At 39.5% G+C, this 21,411-nt stretch overlaps 2 protein-coding genes across 4 annotated transcripts; one reads left to right on the forward strand and one right to left on the reverse strand.

Annotated features, from left to right (window-relative positions):
• Positions 1-1,917: 1,917 nt before the first annotated feature.
• LOC110057747 (uncharacterized) lies at positions 1,918-20,825 on the reverse strand. Of its 3 annotated transcripts, none has more exons than XM_089275691.1 (18): positions 20,520-20,825; positions 19,975-20,155; positions 19,634-19,707; positions 18,360-18,401; positions 17,898-17,957; positions 17,520-17,582; positions 16,475-16,537; positions 11,976-12,029; positions 11,659-11,721; positions 11,231-11,293; positions 10,728-10,805; positions 10,252-10,329; positions 9,849-9,899; positions 6,625-6,669; positions 5,929-5,958; positions 4,206-4,250; positions 3,835-3,909; positions 1,918-3,053 (listed from the first exon to the last, which is right to left on the reverse strand). In XM_089275691.1, exons 1-18 carry the CDS (start codon positions 20,707-20,709, stop codon positions 2,908-2,910), a joined length of 1,401 nt encoding a protein of 466 aa, XP_089131817.1. In that variant the 5' UTR covers positions 20,710-20,825; the 3' UTR covers positions 1,918-2,907. The 3 variants fall into 3 exon arrangements, with proteins under 3 accessions (XP_089131817.1, XP_089131815.1, XP_089131818.1); XM_089275689.1 differs by having other exon boundaries at positions 18,360-18,410; XM_089275692.1 differs by lacking the exon at positions 11,976-12,029 and having other exon boundaries at positions 18,360-18,410.
• Positions 7,165-9,762, forward strand: LOC110058105 (uncharacterized; the record flags this gene model as incomplete). Its single annotated transcript, XM_089275737.1, has 2 exons — positions 7,165-8,424; positions 9,691-9,762. Coding segments are annotated over 2 exons (1,332 nt in total), but the record flags the coding sequence as incomplete, so codon positions are not given.
• Positions 20,826-21,411: the final 586 nt, after the last annotated feature.

Below are 21,411 nucleotides of genomic sequence, written 5' to 3' on the forward strand. Positions count from 1 at the left end.
TTAAAACGCTGGCGAAAAATGTCTTCTTGACAATGAAAAATTGGTTCTATGTGCTTAGATCTTTGCCAGTTTATTCTGTGGATTTTTTTGTTTGGTTCAATCACCTGTGCAGTTTCAATACTGGTCCCCGCAACAATAAAATGTTTTGACTGTGCAATGTCAGTAACATTCGACCGTTTGAAGTCGTTCGTTACTTCTCTTTGATTTAGTGAATTCAAAAGACATGAGACTACCTAACACTTTTAAGTGATCAGTTAGAAACATTTCTTTAATTGATCACAGTGCGAGAAAGATCAAATTCAAGATATGGGTGAAATGTGTTTAGTAGCCGGCTGAGGCAGTACTTTTAATTTGTTGTCAGGTTTTGTTCTGTGATGACAGGTAGGTAAGCTGTGAAAATCTTTTTATAACTAAGCACTAAGGATGGAAATAGATTTGATTTCATCAAATTTGATTCTGTGACAGAATGTCAAGATATCAGAACTGTCATTTTGATGAAATCTTGAATCTCTACTCCATCATTTAGCTGATATTTGTTTGCTTTCAGCAACTTTTCGCGTTTTCTTTGTCTATTGCAAGATAATAATAATTCAAGTTTATGTCAAACTTTTGGCTATACGTGTCTCTTTAATAGATCTCCCCTTCCAAACTTTAATCAAAATTTTTCTTTAAACTTTGCAATCATTTCAGAAAAACTAAGTTTTGTAAGTGAAAGTAAATTGTCCTCGCAACTAAGGGATTTTCATGGTTTCGAAATCAGCAATCTGATATATTTACACCTTAAATCTATAGCATATAAACAGACACTCAACTCAATATCCTTCATTTTGCTTTTCCAAATTCGCAACAGCGGCTAATTTAATTTTTCTTTCTCGACGCTTTTCTGATACCAGCTAAGCGATCACTTGTCCGCCGACGCAGCGCAACAGTTTCTTTAGAAGGTAATAATTAATTTTAAATATAGCTTCTTATGTACTGTAGGCAGGGTTCTTTTGAGTTACATTACTGTCTCCATTATCTAGTCAAGCAGTTTCTTAAATGATCAGTTAAAAAGTCAAATTAAAGATCCCAGAGACAGCACGCAACAGGATTTAGGTTTGTGAGAAAGCAAGTGCTGTTGAGACGTCGTTCGGGGCTTACCTAGGAGATCGACATCTATTCTTCAGCTAAACTGTAATTGCTCAAGCTTACCGCTTATACATACTTTCTGTTAAAGTTGTGTGGTTGCCTTCTTAAATTATTTCGTACTGATATAAGCACTTTATTTTAGCACTTAATTGATCAGATGAATGCCACACCTGCAAGCGAGTAGACCCCAACAGATTCCTGAAGTTTCTAAAAGTGGTCTCTCTCAAAGTCAGCACAATTTCAATTTAGTTCAAACTCAGTTGCAAAATACAAATATTGCGAAATTGACGTTTAAACGACCAATAAAGCAAAGACTGAAAAGCAAAGAAATCAGTCATTTTATTTGACAGATTTGGATCGATCTCCATAATGATTTTGCCTCACAGTCAGGTAAATTAGAAATGGCGGGGCATACCAAACCTGTTACCTATGTTCCGTTATACAATAGAACGCCGCCTTTCGAGCCCCAGGTTAATTCCAACAACTTCTTTTTCTTTGGGCTTAAAGAAAAGCTCTACCTTGCGGAGATGACGACATTGTGATGGTTGGTTAAGTTAATCCAAATAGAACGATCCTACATGTAGATGAATCCGCTTACTACGACTACTAAAAAACCTTCTCATCATAAAGAAATTTGCTGGATTTGCGGGTAAATAATCATCATTCCGTCTTCAACTAGCAAACGTCTTTCCTGCTTGGAAATATCGGTTAACTTTCCAAGTAAATCCACCTGAAGGAGTCAAAGTTTATATGGGCCAAAGGATATGAAGTATTTATGACACAGTAGTGACAGAGGTTTACAACAGCTGTTTATTGCTCACTTTGACATTCTACATACATTCGTACAAGATATATCTTTTTATGGAAGTGTCCGTAAATATAAGATAATTTTTGCGTTAATTTAAGGGAACATTTTCTCTTCTTGATAACTGTTTTTCATGGAAGAAATATAGTTGGACCAACGTATTTGTACTCTGACCCATTGCCCTTATATTTTCAGTAATTTATTCCAGCTTTTTTTAAATTCTGTTTCATCGAACACCGTGCTAACACTACTGGAACAATTCAACGTTTGGTGGCAACGCAGTCAACTTCGTCCACAAGTGTTCTCTGTTGATTCTAAGTCAACAGAAAAACATCCCCTAACTGTCCACATTACTTCAAATAAATTCTGCAGATAATGAATAAATCATTCTATCCTGTTCCTCGCATTTTTATTTATATCAGTTTATTACTTTCATAGTTAATTTGGATCCGTTTTTTTGAACTATCATTTTCCCGCGACAGCTCGAAATAGAGGGGTAGAAATATGCTTTCACTTTCCACTTTCCAGCATTTTTTGTTACTTCCTCCTTGACTAATCAGTGCAGTGGAACCCCGACTTACGACCACCCCGTTAATACGGCTATTTTACGGCCACTTTTTCCTTGCCCGAACAAAAGTCGTCAGTCATTTTCTTATTTAAAGAACTCCTTTAGTACTGCCAGATTTTTATGGCCCGTTGGTGACGGGATTAATGGGATTCCAAGGTGCTTTAACTCTTTTTCAGTCGATGCCTTTACTGAACCATCAACTGTGCAAGAATGGTATTACTGCTATATCAAAGTTGAAGTGCCAAAAAATGCTGGAAAGCGTTGTCAGCCGCCGTAAATGCAGATGAAAATGTTATATTTCGCATTGGGGATATAAACTGTTGTTTTTACTGTTATGAGGGGAAAATGTGGTTTTGTTATTATGATGTGGCAAACAACTAATAATAGTTTCACGACATAATTAAGTTCAAAGTTGTTTTTCTGGTAAGAATGCTGCCCCTTTTTGTATTCCAATGGAATTTTCTTTACCATATAAATTTTCAAATGTGTTTTCATAATTTGCTTCTGCCTTTTCAACATTTAGTGCCTCTCCCAGCGTTTGAGGAACTCTACCTGCAAAATGAAATAAAAAAGCGAGCTATCACTAAAAATGTTTTCTAACACAGATATTGGAGAAATACCGGGAGGCGTAAGGATATTAATGTTGTCATGGTAACGGTTATGTATAATTTTCTTTCAACATCATTGACGTTGAATTTGATAGAATTTGGCACAGAAAATAATATTTTCTTGAGAAAGCGAGCTTTATCTTGGCGTTTCGTTGAACTTGAGATGGTTCTCATATTAATTTACACGTTTTCGATTACACTCCCGACCTCAGGTAAGGTGACCGCTGTTTTCTGTGCTTTTAAAATGAACAAAAATACTGACATGTCTTGGATTTGGATGATTCCTCAAAATCCATGTACGAAGATTACTTGACTTCTTAATTGGGCAGACGAATGTTATCTTCTCGTGGTGATGTTATCTCTCACTAGTACGCTGCTCTCAGTCGTGAGAGGTATACCATTCGAACTCGAACAAAAAATTCATATCCTCGCGGGGCGACGCAACATCCTCTATACTGTTAGCAACACGTTAACATTAAAGTAATCGTGGCTTATCGAAACCTAAGGGATGCTGACTCAAAATAATTTCATTTAATAATGGTAAGATGAGGCTCTCTAACTTTCCAAAAATTTTAAATAAGCGGTAATGTATTTCATGTAACTGAGCCAAAAGAGAGAAAACACTAATTTATGCTTTTCTGAACTTGTTTTTTTTGTTTTTTGTTTTTACAAATTAAAGGTGGACTAAAAATAAATGCAAATTTTGAAGTCTTAATTTATTTTACCGTCATTAGTATAACTGGCGAGTTCCTGCTCTTCTGCGTTATGTAGTTTGTTAAAGGCTTCTGAGAATGAATGGACTGTGAAAGAAAAATGGAAATGAACATTCATCCAGCTTATGAAGTGGGCATTGAAACATTGTAAGGAAAGCAGATATTAAATATATTCTTGCAAATTTCTTTTGATATTGTTCCAGGTTGAGTTTATCTCATTTTCTATTTACAAATGAGTAAAAGAGATACGTTTTACCTTCTTTTATGAGTGAATTCGAACCTTTGGCCAAACCCGAAATGAGGAGATGCTGGATTTTGGAATCGTTAATTAGGAAATTAATGTTTCAATTATGCTCGGCATATTTGTTTTTTTTTTTTTTCACCTTGATTTCCTCCTGTGTTTGGGGTGAATCTGGCATGAGTTATGTCTAAAAACACAAACACAAACAAATTGTGACGCTACTGTGTTTACCAGAAGTATGTGGTTAATGTCATATTTTTTTTCCAAAGAGATTTTTCCTATGTATAACATGATGCAAGATTCTGCATACTTCTCATCAGTATTTTAACTGTTGTTTTAGTTGTTTTGTGATCAATGGTCTGTGAGGCAAAACTGCAACAAAAATATTTCAGATATGACAGTCATATGCTACGTAATACTTTTATTATTTATTGTTAACACGTTGTTGCAGTCGAAATCTTTTGCCACGCTGTCTGTTTTACGGATGTTGCGCGACCTCTGAGTTATTAAATATTACCAGTTAAATATTTATGTTTATTATATGGCTTTCGGGCAAATTTTTCTTGCGGGACACGGCGGGTAGTCCCGAGCGGGCAAGATAGCTCCATCTTGCCCGCTCGGGTAGCCAATCACAGCGCAGGTGTTGAGTTATCTTGCCGGCTTACGGAGCTAGCCATATAATAAGTAGCCGTAATGCCCACGGGCCGATTACGGATTATGCAAATTAAGAAGAGCCCGGCTCTGAAAATTTAAGCGCATTGAAACGATGAGAGCCGATTAAAAGCAGTAACAGAAATTAAATTTAATTCCGAGTAGCTAAAAGTTTAGAGATTTTTCCTTAATAAAATTTATATAGAAGTCGTTTTTGACTTACCAGCCGGTAACCTTGGCGGGCACTAATGAAAAACAATCAAAGTTTGCCGAGTCTTAAGTAAAGCTAAAATTGCTGAGTGAAAAACACCATCGGCAGATCTGTCATGCATCCTGAGCAAAACGCCTCGAAGAAAGTTATAAGCTATCATCTTAGTTACAACAATTACCGAAATATTGAACTCCGTAACAGTTCTTATCAAGTAGATTCCCTCGCGTTAATACAATCAAATGTAAATCAGCTTCCAGGATCATCAGATGTAGACAATCGGGCGGTTTCTGTCGGTAGCAGAGTTTCTGATAACTGCAGGACGTTTTAGACGTTCACGAGGCTTGAAAAGTTCATCCATAGATCCCAGAATGAAGAAGATGATGTTGCCGGAAGCGAATGCGAAGATCGAGTTATTCTGAGCAGTGCATTCTAAAGCATCAGTATTTTCTTCCACTGAAAGACCATTTGTTTGGACTATTTTGAAGCACTTTCTGTCTTTTCTATATGCGTTGACGTTTCGCCACAAAAGTCGGAAAAACTCCCCCATCAAGTTGTGGAACCGCGATACTAAAATACCTCTTTGAAGCTGGGACAATCATTTTTCCTGTAAAGAATGTGTATTTTTAACGGAATACGTAATACAGTGGTGAAGTTTACTGACTGCGTAGTTTTGCCCTGGGTTTGAGACGATAAATGAATCGGTGAACGCGCGCATCGCCGGATGTAAATTGACGACTTCCGCTCGAATAAAATTTTTCTTTTCTTTAATTCATGAGCCATATAATAAACAACTTAATAACCTCGACCGTTCGGTCGTTACGGTGAAATCTCAAACCTCGGCCTAACGCATTGACCAAGGCCTCAGTTTGAGATTTTCCCGAAACGACCTCACTCTCGGTTATTAAGTAGTTAATAATCTTTCAATCTTTTTTGTTAATAGCGTAAAATAAAGTTGGTATGACTGCCAAAGTTATTTTAACGCTGATTCCTGATTGTAACCTACCTGGATCTCTAAGTGGGCTTGCATAGCTTCCTGACAAAACAAAACGAACGAAGTATACAAGTGTAGAAAGTGATAGAAGAAAAGGTGGAGTATTTTGAGGAGAATAATAATAATAATAATCAATATTTAAACAGGGTGACCCCTTCAGTCGCAGGACTGGTATCAACGGGGGCCCTGTATAACGTAAAATAAAAAGAGCATGTATAAATAATATTATTATAAATAATATAATAAAACCATTCACAGAGGTATTCCACACAAGTTCTCCTACTGTGAATAAAGAGTGATTCCAATAAAGCACCCGATTAGGCGAGGCACTCAACCGCGGTTTTCCTATCATGCATACACGCAGGCTTACCCTACAGCTTACTAATAATTACACAAGCAGCCTCTGATAGGATTACTTATCTTCGTTTTCTAAGTTCTCGGCATTTGGCTTGTTCGTTTCCTTTTTTTGGCCAAAATGTTGGAACGTGGAACAGGCAGCATCCACACATGAAACTTAGGCAAGAGACATGCACCTTTTTTTTTTGATCGCAAGATTCTAACTGTCCATATTTGAAAACAAGCCTGCTACCACCAGTTGGTTGTTGATCTCTCCTCTTTATAACAACGCTTGTGGCTGTTGTTCTGAGCCACACGTGTGGAACGTATAATATTCTCGACCACGACAGCTGATGATTTTAAAATCCTTACCTCGATGATTTCTTAGAGGTGTTCTAATCCTCGGAAGATTTAAAGCTAAAAATGAGTCAGTGAAAATGTTAGGGATTACATTGAACAAAATCTTTTCACGAGCATTTAACGTAATGCCCGGCCCAGCTGGGGCACACAAAAATAAAATTTACATTAAATTTACCCTTTTCAGCCGTCCCGTCAACCTTTTAATTGGTTTTATACGCAATAATACTAGGCAAACACATAATAAATGGAATAAAGACCATATTCAGTATTGATTACACTACTCCAACCGATGACTTGCGGCTTAACTTGATTCCTTTTCTCTTCTGGGAGAATGGGGATAGTCTCCAACCGATACCCCCGGCCAATATAAGGGGCTGTATTCTTAATTAAAAGAGTGCTATCAAAATGTTCTGCTACATTAAAGGTTTTAACATTCGTAGCAATGATAAAGTGTATTATCGTTTGTCTCACGATGTAGTCACTTGAGATGTAGATCGCGACGTTTCGACCGCTTACTGCTAGTCTTCTTCAGGCGATAAGGTCGACTGATTTCTCACAAGGTGTATTAAGAACCACATTTTTCCAAGAGATCTGCAAGTTCGGCCGCCAGTTCCCACCAGAGGCGCGCGCAGAGTCGCTGAACTAACATCCATGAGATTCCTGAGGGAAAGAATCAGACTGACGCAGAGAGCCAAGGCAGATACGAAGAAAGAAGCCGAATCAACAGCACAGAGCATAACATCTGCTCTTTCTGCGGATGACGCTGCAGAGGTACTCGACAAGCGAGTCTTTAATACCACCAAAGACCGTCAACAGCGCAAGTTTGAGAAACTTTTGCGAGAGAAACAGTCTTCTGTTTCTCCTACAACTTTTGTTGACAAAACAAAGTGGGTTATCAACTTGTCATCCAGGACCCTTAACGAAGCTGAGGTGTCCTTACTGAAGAAAGGTCTAAATTTCGCCGTGACTCCTACGAGCGTCCCAGCCACCGAGATCATCGCCAAGATTGAGTCAGCAGTCAGGCCACTAGATGCGGAGCGAGCAGACACAGTCAGGAGATCCGTCAACACCATCCTTCAACAGGCACAACCATCCACGCCCAACATCACGAAGGAACAGCAGGAGGCTCTCAAAAGCTTAAAAGAGGACAACTCCATCATGGTCCTTCCGACTGACAAAGGACGCGCCAGCGTAATCCTGGACGCTGACGCATACCACGCAAAAATGTCAGCGCTAATTGATTCCGGACCGTACCAGCTGCTCAACAAAGATCCGACAGACCGCTTGACCCGGAAGCTATCTGAGAAGCTGCTAACCCTGAAACGGAGTGGACACATATCAGAGGCGGTTTATAATAAGATCAGATCCCGACACAAACAACCACCTAGGGTCTATGGTTTGCCGAAGATCCACAAGGCCGACACACCGCTTAGGCCAATTGTGTCGTGTGTCAACACCTTTGCATACGACCTGTCTGCTTTCTTGGCTAACGTATTATCTCCTCTTGCAGGTAACTCGAACTTCACAGTGAAGAACTCAACTGACTTCGCCTCCACCATCGCCAGTGAAGAGATCCAGGACCACGAGATCATGGTGTCTTTCGACGTAGAGTCACTGTTTACCAACGTACCGATCGAGGGCGCCGTACAAGCCGCGCTACAAAAAATGGAGAACTACGCAGGCCTGGCTGACCGCACGACACTTACACCAGTTCAAATCGCGGACCTCTTGAATTTCGTATTAAGATCTACGTACTTCCAGTACAACGGATCGATTTACGAACAACGAGACGGCACAACCATGGGGAGCCCTGTATCCGCGGTTATTGCTTATCTCTACATGGAGATATTTGAAGAACAAGCAATAGAGTCCGCACCTTGCAAGCCTAAGATCTGGAAACGCTATGTAGATGATACTTTCACCAACCTGGATCGGGATAGAGTTGACGTCTTTCTGCAACACCTGAACAGTCAACAACCATCAATCCGTTTCACCATGGAGATCGAGAACAACAGCAGGATCGCCTTTCTCGACACGTCAGTTTACAGAGAACCTGATGGCCGCCTTACCACCAGTGTCTACAGGAAACCAACACATACTGATCAGTACCTAGCGTATGATTCACACCACCCTCAGTCAGTAAAGCGCGGTATTGTGAAGTGTCTGTACGACCGGGCTAAACGTCTCGTCACCAAACCATCAGTAATCGCTGGAGAGAAGAAACATCTGTCATCTGTACTTGTTTCTAACGGATATCCCTCCTCTTTTGCACAGAAGATCACAAAGGCACGAACAACCCCAAGAAGAGAGCCTGTCGCGGAATTTAAATCCACCGCCGTTTTACCTTATGTCCAAGGAGTTTCGGAGTCTCTCCGCCGCTGCCTAGAACAACAAGGCATTCGCACCGTCTTTAAGTCCGACACGACACTTCGGTCACACTTAGTGCGACCAAAGGACACCGTCAACCCGGCTAAACAAGATGGCGTTGTCTACAGGATTCCCTGTGAGTGCGGCAAAGTCTACATCGGGGAAACAGGGAGATCTATGCAGGAGAGGATCAAAGAACACGACAGGGATATACGACTCGCCCGTACCCAGACCTCCGCCGTTTCTGAACACACCCACGAGACCGGCCACTGTCCTATCTGGAATGAGATCAAGTTTATTGATCGAGATCCTCACTGGTACACACGTAGGGTCAAGGAAGCTATTCACATAAGACTTCACCCTAACAACATCAACAGGGATAGTGGAATTGAAATTCCTGAAGCATGGATACCCACGATCAAGAAACACAACAACAGGAGAACGGTACAACAGCGGACCACTGAGGGAACAGCTACTCGCCAGAACAATGGAGCAATAGGAGGATCGAAATGCACCAATCACAGCCGACCTTTGTGATATAAATGATACCGTACAATCAGTCGACCTTATCGCCTGAAGAAGACTAGCAGTAAGCAGTCGAAACGTCGCGATCTACATCTCAAGTGACTACATCGTGAGACAAACGATAATACACTTTATTATTGCATCCACCACGATGAATAACAACAACCTTTTCCTCGACATTCGTAGCAATGCTTTCTAACGGTCAGCGAGTTCAAAACATATTTATTTAAGAACGGGAACGCACCCATGGAGTCATAACCGGCTAATGATACGTTTATGTTTGTGGGTTGAAATATTGCAGGCTCACTTGGATTGTCTTTCGACACTAGAAACAACTTCATTACCTTGAGTGTAGGCTTGCCTCTGAGGGGGAGGAGCGGGATTGGTTATGTATTCTGCGTTGAAAATAATAATTGAGAATATTCAGTATGAAATATTTAGTCTTCTTTACCAGTATAAAGTGGAGATAAGTTTATGGTTCTCGTGTCGTTGATATGAAACATACATAATCTTTATTTTCTTTTAGAAAAGACAACAACGATTCATTTCCACAAGGAATTTCTTGATTTAGCTCCATTTGTTTGGGTTTACTACAAACAACGCATAGCTCTCGCTAAGAACCACTTGTGAGCCCACTGGGTCATATTGTGAAGTTTAGTTGTGAAGTTTAAAAACCACATACTCCTGATTGTTACATAGCTGCAGGATTAGTATTAGAAACAACACTAAAATAAACAGCACAATTACGTGAGGCTGGCGATTGAAGCTGATTATCATGTTCAGGTACAAAATTGTTGACAGGCTGCTGCGAAATTGGCGTCACAACTGAAAAAATAAAACGTATATAAACATTCTATAATACACGATAAAAAGGAAAAAAAGCGGGTCCTAGACAATGAAGGCTTAAAATATGAAATTGATAATCATGACAGTGCAATCGAAACGTTAGCTGTTTCACAGCTAATTTTTCTCCTTAATCACACATACATAATCCTTATTTTCTTTTCGAAAGGACAACAAAGATTCATTTCCATAAGGAATTTCTTGATTTAGCTCCATTTGTTTGGGTTTACTACAACAACGCATAAAAATCTCGCTAAGAACCGCTCGTGAATTCACTGGGTCATATTGTGAAGTTTAGTCATGAAAACCATATACTCCTAATTGTTAGATAGCTGCAACATTAGTATTAGAAACAAAAACAAAGTAAACAACACAATTACGTGAGGCTGGCGATTGAAGCTGATTATCATGTTCAGGTACAAAATTGTTGACAGGCTGCTGCGAAATTGGCGTCACAACTGAAAAAATAAAATGTATAGAAGCATTCTATAATACACGATAAAAAAGAAAAAAAGCGGGTTCTAGACAATGAAGGCTTAAAATATAAAATTGATAACCATAATAGTGCAATCTAATTTTCCTCCTTAATCATACACACATTGTTTTGAGCCGGATATAATCCATAACCACCTTTTAACATAGAATGGAAGCTTATCACATAAACGACAGATGAAAATTGTAATTTTAGATTTATAACCCTTTAACCTTAGATCTACGCTTAATTTTAAATTATCAGGGATTGTCTTTGAAAAGCCCCTTTGATTGAAAGTCAATAAAGGATGAATGTATGTGTAACCTAACCCTAATATCCCCAGCAGAATGTAAGTGTTTTGCAATGTGCTATGTAACCCTCAGAAGATTGCCAATCAGTCTTGATTCTTACCGTCACTATTAAGCTGTGGCATGCTAGGAGTTAAACCAGTTGAGGAGAAAAACCTTTGGAGCTCTAAAAAACAAAACAGCAAAACGAGACGACACGCATTGAGCACTAATACCTTATGACCAGTCCACACATACGTTTTGACATAGCGACTTAGGTCCCAACACAATAATAATGAAACACTTCGTAACGATAGTGGAGGGTTCCATCTGGGACTTGAGTTAAATTGTTTGAACCCCGATCACGTTGAGTTGTGATGCTGTTATAGCATTTTTCCCTATCCGGGGTATAAATGGGTATCATTAAGTTATTGGACGAGCTGTCTTGGATGCTTGTTAGACCTAAAAAACCACAGCAAGATCTGTTTTCTACCTGTGCTGCTTGGCCCTACTTACTCCTTTTTGCATAACGAACAGTCAGCGATGACCTACCACTTCCTTCCTCGGGTTTCTTGGGTGGAGGGTTGTCCAGTGCGACAGCTTGATACACAGTTGCTAATAGATAAAAAAGGAACTGTTCACACTCACAAAACTAAGCTAACTCAAAACTAAAAGTGCGAAATTTATAAAAAAAAAACACTCAGCAAGAAAAGCATATCTTGAATTTAGGATAAGGTCCTCTAACTTGTAAAACTTCATTCGTTTCGGATAGCAACATGTGGATTGAGAATAACTCATCGTTCACAAACTCTATTTGAATATCAGTGAACTAAGGTTGAGTGTAAACTGGTGTCTAGTGTTTAACTCACCAACGTTAGATGGAACTTCTGTTTCACTTTGATCATTGAGATATTGTGGCGTCCCTTGTGAGACAAGGAAACGATAACTAAAATAAGCGTGTAGATTGATAGATACCTACCCACAAGTTCCTTTTAGCTGCACATTAAAGGGGCTAGGTCACGCAATTTTGGGCAATTTCAGTCATGATCAAATGGTCATAGAATTAACTAAAATATCACAAAAACGGCTCAAAACTATAGAAGATCTCAAGTAAAACACAGGAAAGCCTGTAATGTTATGAAGGACACACACGGAGTAAAACGAAATACACTTTATTCGAACTCCACACGATTGTAACTGAACTTCAAGCTATAACAGAATACTGAATAGACTGAAGCACCGCGGGAACAGGTCCCTAGAGGCACGTGCTAATGCATATTATAACACCCTCCCTTTTATGGATAAGGAAAAGAAAATTAGCTTATAAATACACAATACGGATAAGCATGAATTGATAAAGAAAGTAACTGAGCTCTGTGATAACGCGCTAAAGGTCTTAGTATTCTAAGTGTTCTTAGTGTCCATGGCTTCATTTCAAAACAAAGTCATTTAAGTGTTTTGGTGGACGACGCTGACGCACTGATCGTCTAAGCACCGGCTTGGGTGGTGACGTCACTGCAACTGAAGGAACTTCCGAGCCACTCGGAGACGAACTTTCTTGACTCGACGCGGGTAGACTAACTTCTCCAGAAGAACTTGTCTGCGACTTGTACGACTGTGCAAAAGAGGGAGCGGGCACCTCTGATACCTCAGCAGATATCTCATTAGGTATCTCGTCTGTCAGTGGCGGTGATGGCTCATTTGTCAAACGTAGGTGAACTCGGTTGCGACGCACAACATTGTAAGGCGTCTCGACCTCGTACGATCTCTCGTCCAGTCGCTTTCGTACAATTCCTTTCTGCCATTCGCGCTTGCCCAACTGGAACGGTTTCAGTCTCACAGTATCTCCTCTCTGTAACGGATCCAGATCAATAGCACCTCTGTTGTAATACTGAGCTTGCCGCTGTTTGCGCTGTTCAAGCTTGGCTTGGCACCGCTCACTGTCTGGAACTGCCTGTGGTGCAAGCAGGTTAGCTGTCATCGGTAGTAGACTTCTAGCCCTTCTGTTGAAGAGGCGCTGTGCTGGACTAATTTGGATACCGACAGATGGGGTGTTACGATGATCGAGTAAGGCTACAAAAGCATCCGATCCACTGGACTTGCACTTTCTGAGGATTTTTCTTAGCCTCCTTCACTGCACTCTCTGCTTTACCATTTCCTTGGCTGTTGTGTGGACCGGCTGGTCAGATGTTCAAAGTCCCAGTCTTTCGCCAATTTCAGGAAATCGCGTGACGTAAACTGTGAACCGTTATCTGTCACCAGCTGCTCGGGAATACCGTGGCGCGCAAAGTGGGCCTTTAACTTCCTGATGACACACACCGACGAAGGAGATCTTAAATGGTCCAGTTGAAAGAAATCGCTGTAATAATCTGAGGTGACTAAGTAGGTTTTTCCTTCAAGCTCAAACAAATCTGCAGCCACTCGTTGCCAGGGTCGATTTGGTGTCTCAGGAGACATGATTGTTTCCTTGACTTTACCCCGCTCAAACTCTCGATATGCCTCACAGGTTGATACATAGTTCTTAATGTCAGCTGTCATCCCGGGCCAATAGTCGTCTTAACAGTTCGCTCCTCGACGCTCGTGGAACCACGACGCGTTCTCCCTTAAAGATGAGACCATCCTGGATCGAGATCTCATCACGCATGTTGAAGTAAGGAGAAATGACACCAGGTACGTTACTCTTATGCTCTGGTCAGCCCTTCTGAATCACAGCTTTCAGCACTTGAAGAGAGTCATCTGCTTCGGTATCTCGCTGAATCTGTAGAAGCCTTTCTTCCGATACGGGTAGATACTTCATCATGTTGATTGTCTCGAACTCTCTCTCGTCTTGCTCACCAGCAGGGAGAAACCCTCCAGGGAACTATCGTGGTCAGCATCATCTCTTCCACTGATTGGTATGTCATCGGCAATACACTTCACACCAGGCAGGCCTAACAACTCTTGATTCAAATGCTTTTGAAATATCTCGCTCGAGACACACAGCCCAAACGGTAAACGAAGCCAGCGGTATCTCCCATGGGGAGTTGCAAAAGTTGTCAACAGACTAGACTCACCATCCAGCTCCAATTGCCAGAAAGCGGATGCGAGATCAACCTTTGTAAACACACGAGCCTCGGCTAAATCGGGCAACACATCATCAATGACCGGGATCTGGTATCTTTCTCTCTTTAAAGCAGCATTCAACGGTTTTGGATCAATGCAGACGCGTAAATCACCAGACTTTTCACAGCAACAACAAACTGGCTGACCCATTCAGTCGGCTGATCCACAGGAGCAATAACTTTTAGATCCTGCAACCTTTTGAGTTTTGCCTTGAATTTTTCCTTTACAGATACAGGTACTTTCCTGGCTGGGAGAATCACTGGTTGACAAACCGGATCAACTTGCAGATGAGCCTTTCCAGGTAGCTTGCCAAGGCCATTATCAAATACATCTGGGTATTCGTTGGTAAGATCGTTTTCTAAATTCTCCCTGACAACGCTAACAAAGTTCTCCTTGTGTACGGTTAACAAACCCATCTTCTCGGTAGCGTTTAAACCCAGAAGTGGAGTTAGATTCTCCTGGACGACTAAGAATCTCACTTTATACCTTGTATTAGTTCGGGGATTGACAACGGGCAGAGCACACGTCCCAACAGGCTTGACCTTGGTGCCATTCCACATAACGAGGGACTGGGAACAAGGCTCGAGATCCACACCTTTCACATGTTTACATGGCAGAATGTTGGCACTGGCTCCACAGTCAATTTGAAATCTCACGGGTTTCTGCTGAACCAACATCTGAGCAAACACAGCTTTATCCTTCATAGCTTGAACTCTTACAACACTGATCTCTTCCAAGTCTTCGTCGCTCTCAAAGGCGTTAACCGCGGCATCTTTGCACCCTTTCGCAAAATAATTCTTTTTCTTGCACCGCTTACACACTTTACCCCACGCAGGACACTTCTTTCTCTCAGGAGCATGATCATAGCCACAAAACTTGCACGAAATTTTCTTTCCCGACTGTCCGTCCGGCGTCGGAACTCGAGGCTTCTTTTTCTTAGACTTGACCTGGTTTATGTTATCCACCGGTTCCGATAGCGACTTCATGTGCAACGCCGTAACTTCTTCGCTGCGGCAGATATCGATGCACCGATTCAAGGTGAGATCTTGAATTCTCAGTAGCTTCTTGGTGGTCTGCTCATCTTTAATACCAAGCACAATGCGATCACGGATAACACTATCGCGCAAGCAGTCACAAAAGTTGCATGTCTTAGCCAACGTTTTCAGCTCAGCAACGAAACAACCGACCGACTCGGTTGAAAGCTTATCCCGCTTCTTAAAACAGTATCGCTCCTAGATCTCATTGACTTCTCCAATGCAGTGTTTCTCCATTTTAGCCATTACCACTCGCCAATTATTCGAATCCTCGCCCTCGGTGTAGCTAAATGTTTTGATAACTTCCAAAGCTTCATCGCCGATCGTGTGCTTGAACATCGCAAGCTGATATTGAGAGCTTTCTCAGTCTAGCCTAGAAATAACAAACTATTTGTTGTACTTTTCCTTCCAAAGCTTCCAGTTTTCGGTTACTTTTCCGCTGGGCCGCAAAGCAAGAGGTTGAGGCGGCGAAATTTGATGGAACATTGGAGACTGGTTCGTTGAAGGTTGAGCAACTGTAGAAGAGCTTCCATCGGTTCCACTATGGCCTTCCTCATCGCTCATGTCGCTGACAGTTTAATTCGTCGACGACCAAGAGAAACTAGACCAATTTTCCGCTCGTTGCCACCATGTAATATTATGAAGGACACACACGGAGTAAAACGAAATACACTTTACTCGAACTCCACACGATTGCAACTGAACTTCAAGCTATAACAGAATACTAAATAGACTGAAGCACCGCGGGAACAGGTCCCTACAGGCACGTGCTAATGCATGTGATAACAGCCAAGGAGGGACATGGATGGACAAAACTGGAGAGGATTGAAATGGATTGCATTTGGGTGAATTTGAAAAACGTCGGCCCGCCTTTTTTCCAGTTTATATCAGTTTATATCAAAATGTCATTTACACAGCTGGAAAATCATTCTCAGTTGTTATGTGGCCGTGATTTTGCAAATGAAAGACTTTTACTCTGCCAATTTGACGTTTAGAGCTCATAATTAACAAAATTAAACAAAATTACCCAAAATAGCGTGACCTAGCCCCTTTAACAAGGTAGCTCCTCCCACAAGGTTACTTACTTGAACTAAGAACTGAGCTCGAGATAACAAGAAAGTCGGAAGGCATGCCCAAGTTAAGCTGTTCACGTAATTTTTCACTCGACACCAAAGTAGTCAGAATAAAAAGTGTCTTTCCCGTAGGGTGAACTCAGTTTTAATTTTATTTACCTTCCTTTTGTGCACTATCCTTTAAAATGTCCGTTGAATCAGATACTGTGTGAAGCAACGCGTCTGTTAAGAAGAGGGAAGTACGACAATATTATTGTCCACGTAAACAATAGACCATAGGCTTGATTTAAACCTTGGGTAATTCAATGTTGTTGAACAGTAAGTAAATAAAAATGACAAGGAATGAGAGAATCATTTCTTAGTCAGATGAAAGAAATTCGCTTGAATAAATTGAAGCCAAAATGTCTTGTTTGTTAATTCAGGTTTTATCCGACAGTAAATGTTCACTTACAACCCTATATTTATTTTAGAGTAACCTACCAAGTGAGAAAGAGGATCATGTTCATAAAAAAGGAAGACAAAGGAAGCGAAATTTAGTTTACAGAAAGGAAGAGCTTGTTTAAAATGTCTCAGAAACGTGACAAAAGTATTTGCGGTTTGTGTCATCAACTGTGCGCGAGAAGTAAACAGAAACAAAAGAAAATCACTCTCAACTTTACGATACACATTCTACTAATTATTATTATTATTATTACTATTATTATTATGATATGATATGATATGATATGATATATGATATTTTATTCTATTTTATTGGGAGCAGGCTGGGGGAAACCTCTGGGTTGTTGAAGGTTCTGAAGAAAGCCGGTTTCCTTTGAGCAATTTTCTGGACCATAGTCGATCCGAGTACTTAGGTTAAGCCGACAAGCATCAGCGTACAGACTCTACGTGACGGGCTTACAGTGCGACGAGTTTAATCTGACGACTTCTTTGGCCCTGAGAGGATATCTGTAGAATCAATAAAATACCTTACTGGCTGCGACCCAAAAAAACACAACCTAATCCCAAGAACTTAACTCTCTGTGTTCATAGAGGCATATCTAGAATACATTCTATGTTGATAACAAAGGCGTCTGAACGTTTTCCTTCTCAGACACAGTGTTCTTCGCTTTCAGTAGCTTGATAACTTATTGTACCGTTTGAACGACAGAGTTGTTACGTACGTTGTTCTGAAATGCTGCACTATATATAGGAACTCATGTACCTTCAGAGGCTGGGAGAATTCCTTCATCATTGACGTCATTTTCATTTGCCTGCACAGTTGTAACTGCAAAAAGACACATAAATCAACACTAAACGGTCATGAGAAAGAGCCGTTAAATGGCCTTAGAAATGAAAAATATAGTATTGCCAATTTTTATGTCGTTACTTTAAAAATAGAGTGTTGTGTTATTCTCTGGAATACTAATATTGAAAGATGTAATGTGCACATTTTGATCCTCAAGATGTTCATGTACATGTGTCACGAAGAAATGACATAAAAGGAGAACCGAGCTGTATTGAATAGAGTATTATGTATATGGGAAGTACAGACTAACCGAGTGGTGCTCAATAAAGTAACACATGGGAAGCACAAACTAACCGTCATTGTTCTCTGATGAGTGATGATCATGTCGACTTTTCTTCTCATCATATGCTGGAGCTAGAGAAAAATAACAAACCAAAAAAGGCAACATGGAAATGAAAATACCGCAAGTGAATGCAAGCACTACAAATACGTGTTACATAACAAACTTTAAAGATTAATTCTGACAGTTTGTAGCTTATAACAAAAAGCAAACTTTGTAAAGAACATTTTCAACGAGAACATTAACCTTAATTTCAAGACTTCAAGCAAAACTAATCAGAAAAGCTCAAAAAAATCCCCCTCATTAATTTATTCATTCATTCGTTCGTTTTTCCTTTTGAATTTTGTAGCTATTTTAAATCCTCATTACTTACTACTTTTTTTTATTATAACCAAGTAGTGCGTGTTGTCAATAATTGGTGTAGTATGGGTTTTCCAATTTTTTAAATTTTTGTAAAAAAGGTTAAAATTACCTACCTATAAACATTTCATTTTGACCTTCAAAGAAGTTCTTCTTCTCTGCATTTTCTCAAAAGAAATGACAGCTCTGTTAGATGATACCCATCATCAATTAATTAATTTAGTAATTAATTAAATTTTATTGATTTATCAAAATAGATTGTTTTATGGTCAATGGTACAAAGATGATGTCTGCAAAATTTCACATCTCTAGCTTTAATACTCGAGTTCGAAAAAATTATTTGTTAAATTACAGAACATGTATGGGAACGCCATTGATTACAGAGAATGTATGGGCACGTTGCACATAATTGCGAATTTCTCGGCTATTATCTGACGAAAACAAACAAAAAATGACTGGTCAGTCATATAGGAATACTTGTCACCAAATATCAGAAGAAAAAATCTAATATTCTAGCTATACGAAGTATCTAATTATTTAATTTTATTTATTCTATATCTTGTTTGTGTAATTATCTTTTGATAGATATATTTTGATTCACTGAGTTTATTACGTTTTCGACCCATTGGTTTTGCATTGGTGGTTTTTAGATAACTTTCCAAAAATAATTGTTTTTGGTCTTTTTTATCCATGCCAGTGACCAAAAGCCTTCTCGCAGGAAGAAATAATAACATTAAAACGAATGCGATCTCAATACAACCCAGCCAATCTAGGAAACCAAACATGATCTTTCACTCGCTTCTTAAGTTATCCAGGGGCCGTCAAAATAGATGACCGTAACAACAAATATTATCAAATAAATAGTAGGTAACTTTTCAAAATTCTAAGACAATGACATAATATCACGATTTAACCAGTAAACACTAATTCTCCAACATTTTCCAGTTTCTTGCAAATCAACAGAGAGGTCAAATATGACGTTTTACGACAAACGGCAAAAATTACCGCTGATGTTCTGCCGTTTTCTTCTTATCACAAAAAGATATAAAAAAACGTCTCCTACTATTCATCACAAAAACAAATAAATTCACGCTACTGTGCAAACAGCTGAAGACAGACGGCAGAAGTAAACGTCATGCTTAATCTCTCTAATATTTGTTCCAAAACCCAAGGAAAAACATGCATGCTCTGAGGTTCATATCTCCCTGTATTCTCTGGGAAATATTTCTTGAATAGAACATTTGCATTACAGTTCTTTTCTGGAACAGATATTATTACACATTGCAAACAAAACTGCGTCAAGGACATTCGAAACAGTTATCAGTAAGTCTACAAATGATAGTAGCTAACACTTTTGCATTTGAAACGTTCCATTAACAAATTTTCTTACCAGAAGCAACACAATCTTCAATGTAGGTGATTAAGTTCCCTTCTTTATCTTTAAATAGCTTCGTGTCTTTGGGTCTACGAGTGGAATATCGAATATGGAGACATGCTCTCTATATAAAAAATAACCAAGCGTTTAATTGGCAAACTCAACTTGATTGATCAACGTCTTCGGGTAAGAAGGTATCAAAGAAATGCAATCGGGCCCAATGAATTTACGCCCGTATGGTTGGATTCTAGTTAAGGAAGAAGAGGGGACCAAAAAAATGAAAATATTTGTTAAAAAGAATAAAACAAGAAGAAGATGAAAGAAGGATATAGAATTAAAGTCGTCCTCTTACTTACAAATGAAACCTTTTGTGTTTTCTGCTCGTGATAAACTTGTGCAACATTCTCTTTGCGTGTTTCTTGCTCAAATGTCTCTTCATTGCATCTGTAGTTTTCTTTTTCAACTGCAGATTACTATTAACTAATAATTTAACTCGACGACATTTCAAGCGTGCTGGGTGATGGTGATGGTGATGACCTAAGGAACCAAAATCGTAAGTTTTTACGTGAATGGAAAATTAAAAAAAGATTACTTGACTGCGCCATTGTTTGTAGCTGATAGCATAATGTTCACCATTCGATTGATCCCGACAATAAAACCGAAGTACTTTAAGCGCATGCTCAGATTACAATGGAAAATGCACTTGGAATTAAGAGTTTCTAGTTACCTTGTGATAAATGTAATTTGGAAGCCTGTGAATATCTCAGTAGCACAATAAAAGAGGAACCCTTACTGGTGTTACAACAAGATCAACTTGGTCAATGTGGTATCCCTTTATTTCTTACTAAGGAAGATCAATAGTGCAAGCTACACAGTGAAAATAAGGATACCATCTACTAACCTCTGAAGTGTATGTGACCATGATAAGCCAGTAGTTTGGCATTCTTTGAATGTCTCAAGTGTTTAACATTAAACAGCTGCACGTGTTTGTGGCGATGGTTCTTTAGTCGCCTTCCTTTGTGTTTCCCCCAACCAACACTTATCACTAACACAAGTATGACAAAAGCGCTTACAATACTGTAACACTTCATTGTGTTGGATAATGATTTAAGCAAACGTTTTGCTGTGTAAAGTTAAACTTGATACTGTTTATAAAGGCCACCTAGATTATTAAACTTCAACTGAAGCCCGAAGCTGTTGACTTCAAAAGTGTTGAATTGATTAAGAATTTGAACTAGAATAAATAATCAACAATATTTTGAACTTCTGTAATAAATAAGTAATGGCTAAGATGTGAACTCTTCTGTTTCCTGAAACGTTTTATCATGTGACAAAGGTGTAACAATGTTGTCTTTGAGTTCAACTGAAGGAAATAGCAAAATAATGCGACAAATTATGTTCTAACCGTTTTCTTTCATCTTTGGTATTTCTCTGCAATAACTCGTACAAGCAAAATGGGCGTATCTTGTAGTCAACGTGTTCAGGTACCAGGCCTTCGCTTTGAAATATTGGAATTGGTGGAGTTACGGAGCTTATAACATATAATGAACATGCATGTAAAAAGCTGGTTACCTTGAGAAATCAAATAATGGCACCACCTCCATGCCATTCTCTCAAGGGGGTTACAGAAGATGGAATAAGGTTATATGGAGATATTTCTGCCTCCTGACAGGACATTTCTTATTATTAATGATGTCTTCAAAAAGGTTTTATTATCCTGTCTACATGCAATGGTTGCTCTTTCATTCTAGGAGATAAAAGATCCAATTGTCTCTTGGTGAAGGTTTCTTCAA

Source organism: Orbicella faveolata, unplaced genomic scaffold (assembly GCF_042242905.1).
Source record: "Orbicella faveolata isolate gen_17 unplaced genomic scaffold, um_ofav_v1 contig_37, whole genome shotgun sequence".
Classification (NCBI taxonomy): Eukaryota; Metazoa; Cnidaria; class Anthozoa; order Scleractinia; family Merulinidae; genus Orbicella; species Orbicella faveolata.

Excerpts from the sequence above, each read along its gene's own strand:
- LOC110057747 (XM_089275689.1), bottom strand. The coding sequence starts at position 20,709 with ATGAAGTGTTACAGTATTGTAAGCGCTTTTGTCATACTTGTGTTAGTG. Across the intron at positions 11,722-11,975 it reads AGAAGTTCCATCTAACGTTG|CAACTGTGTATCAAGCTGTC; the intron begins GTGAGTTAAACA and ends TTTATCTATTAG. Across the intron at positions 11,294-11,658 it reads GAAACCCGAGGAAGGAAGTG|AGCTCCAAAGGTTTTTCTCC; the intron begins GTAGGTCATCGC and ends TTTGTTTTTTAG.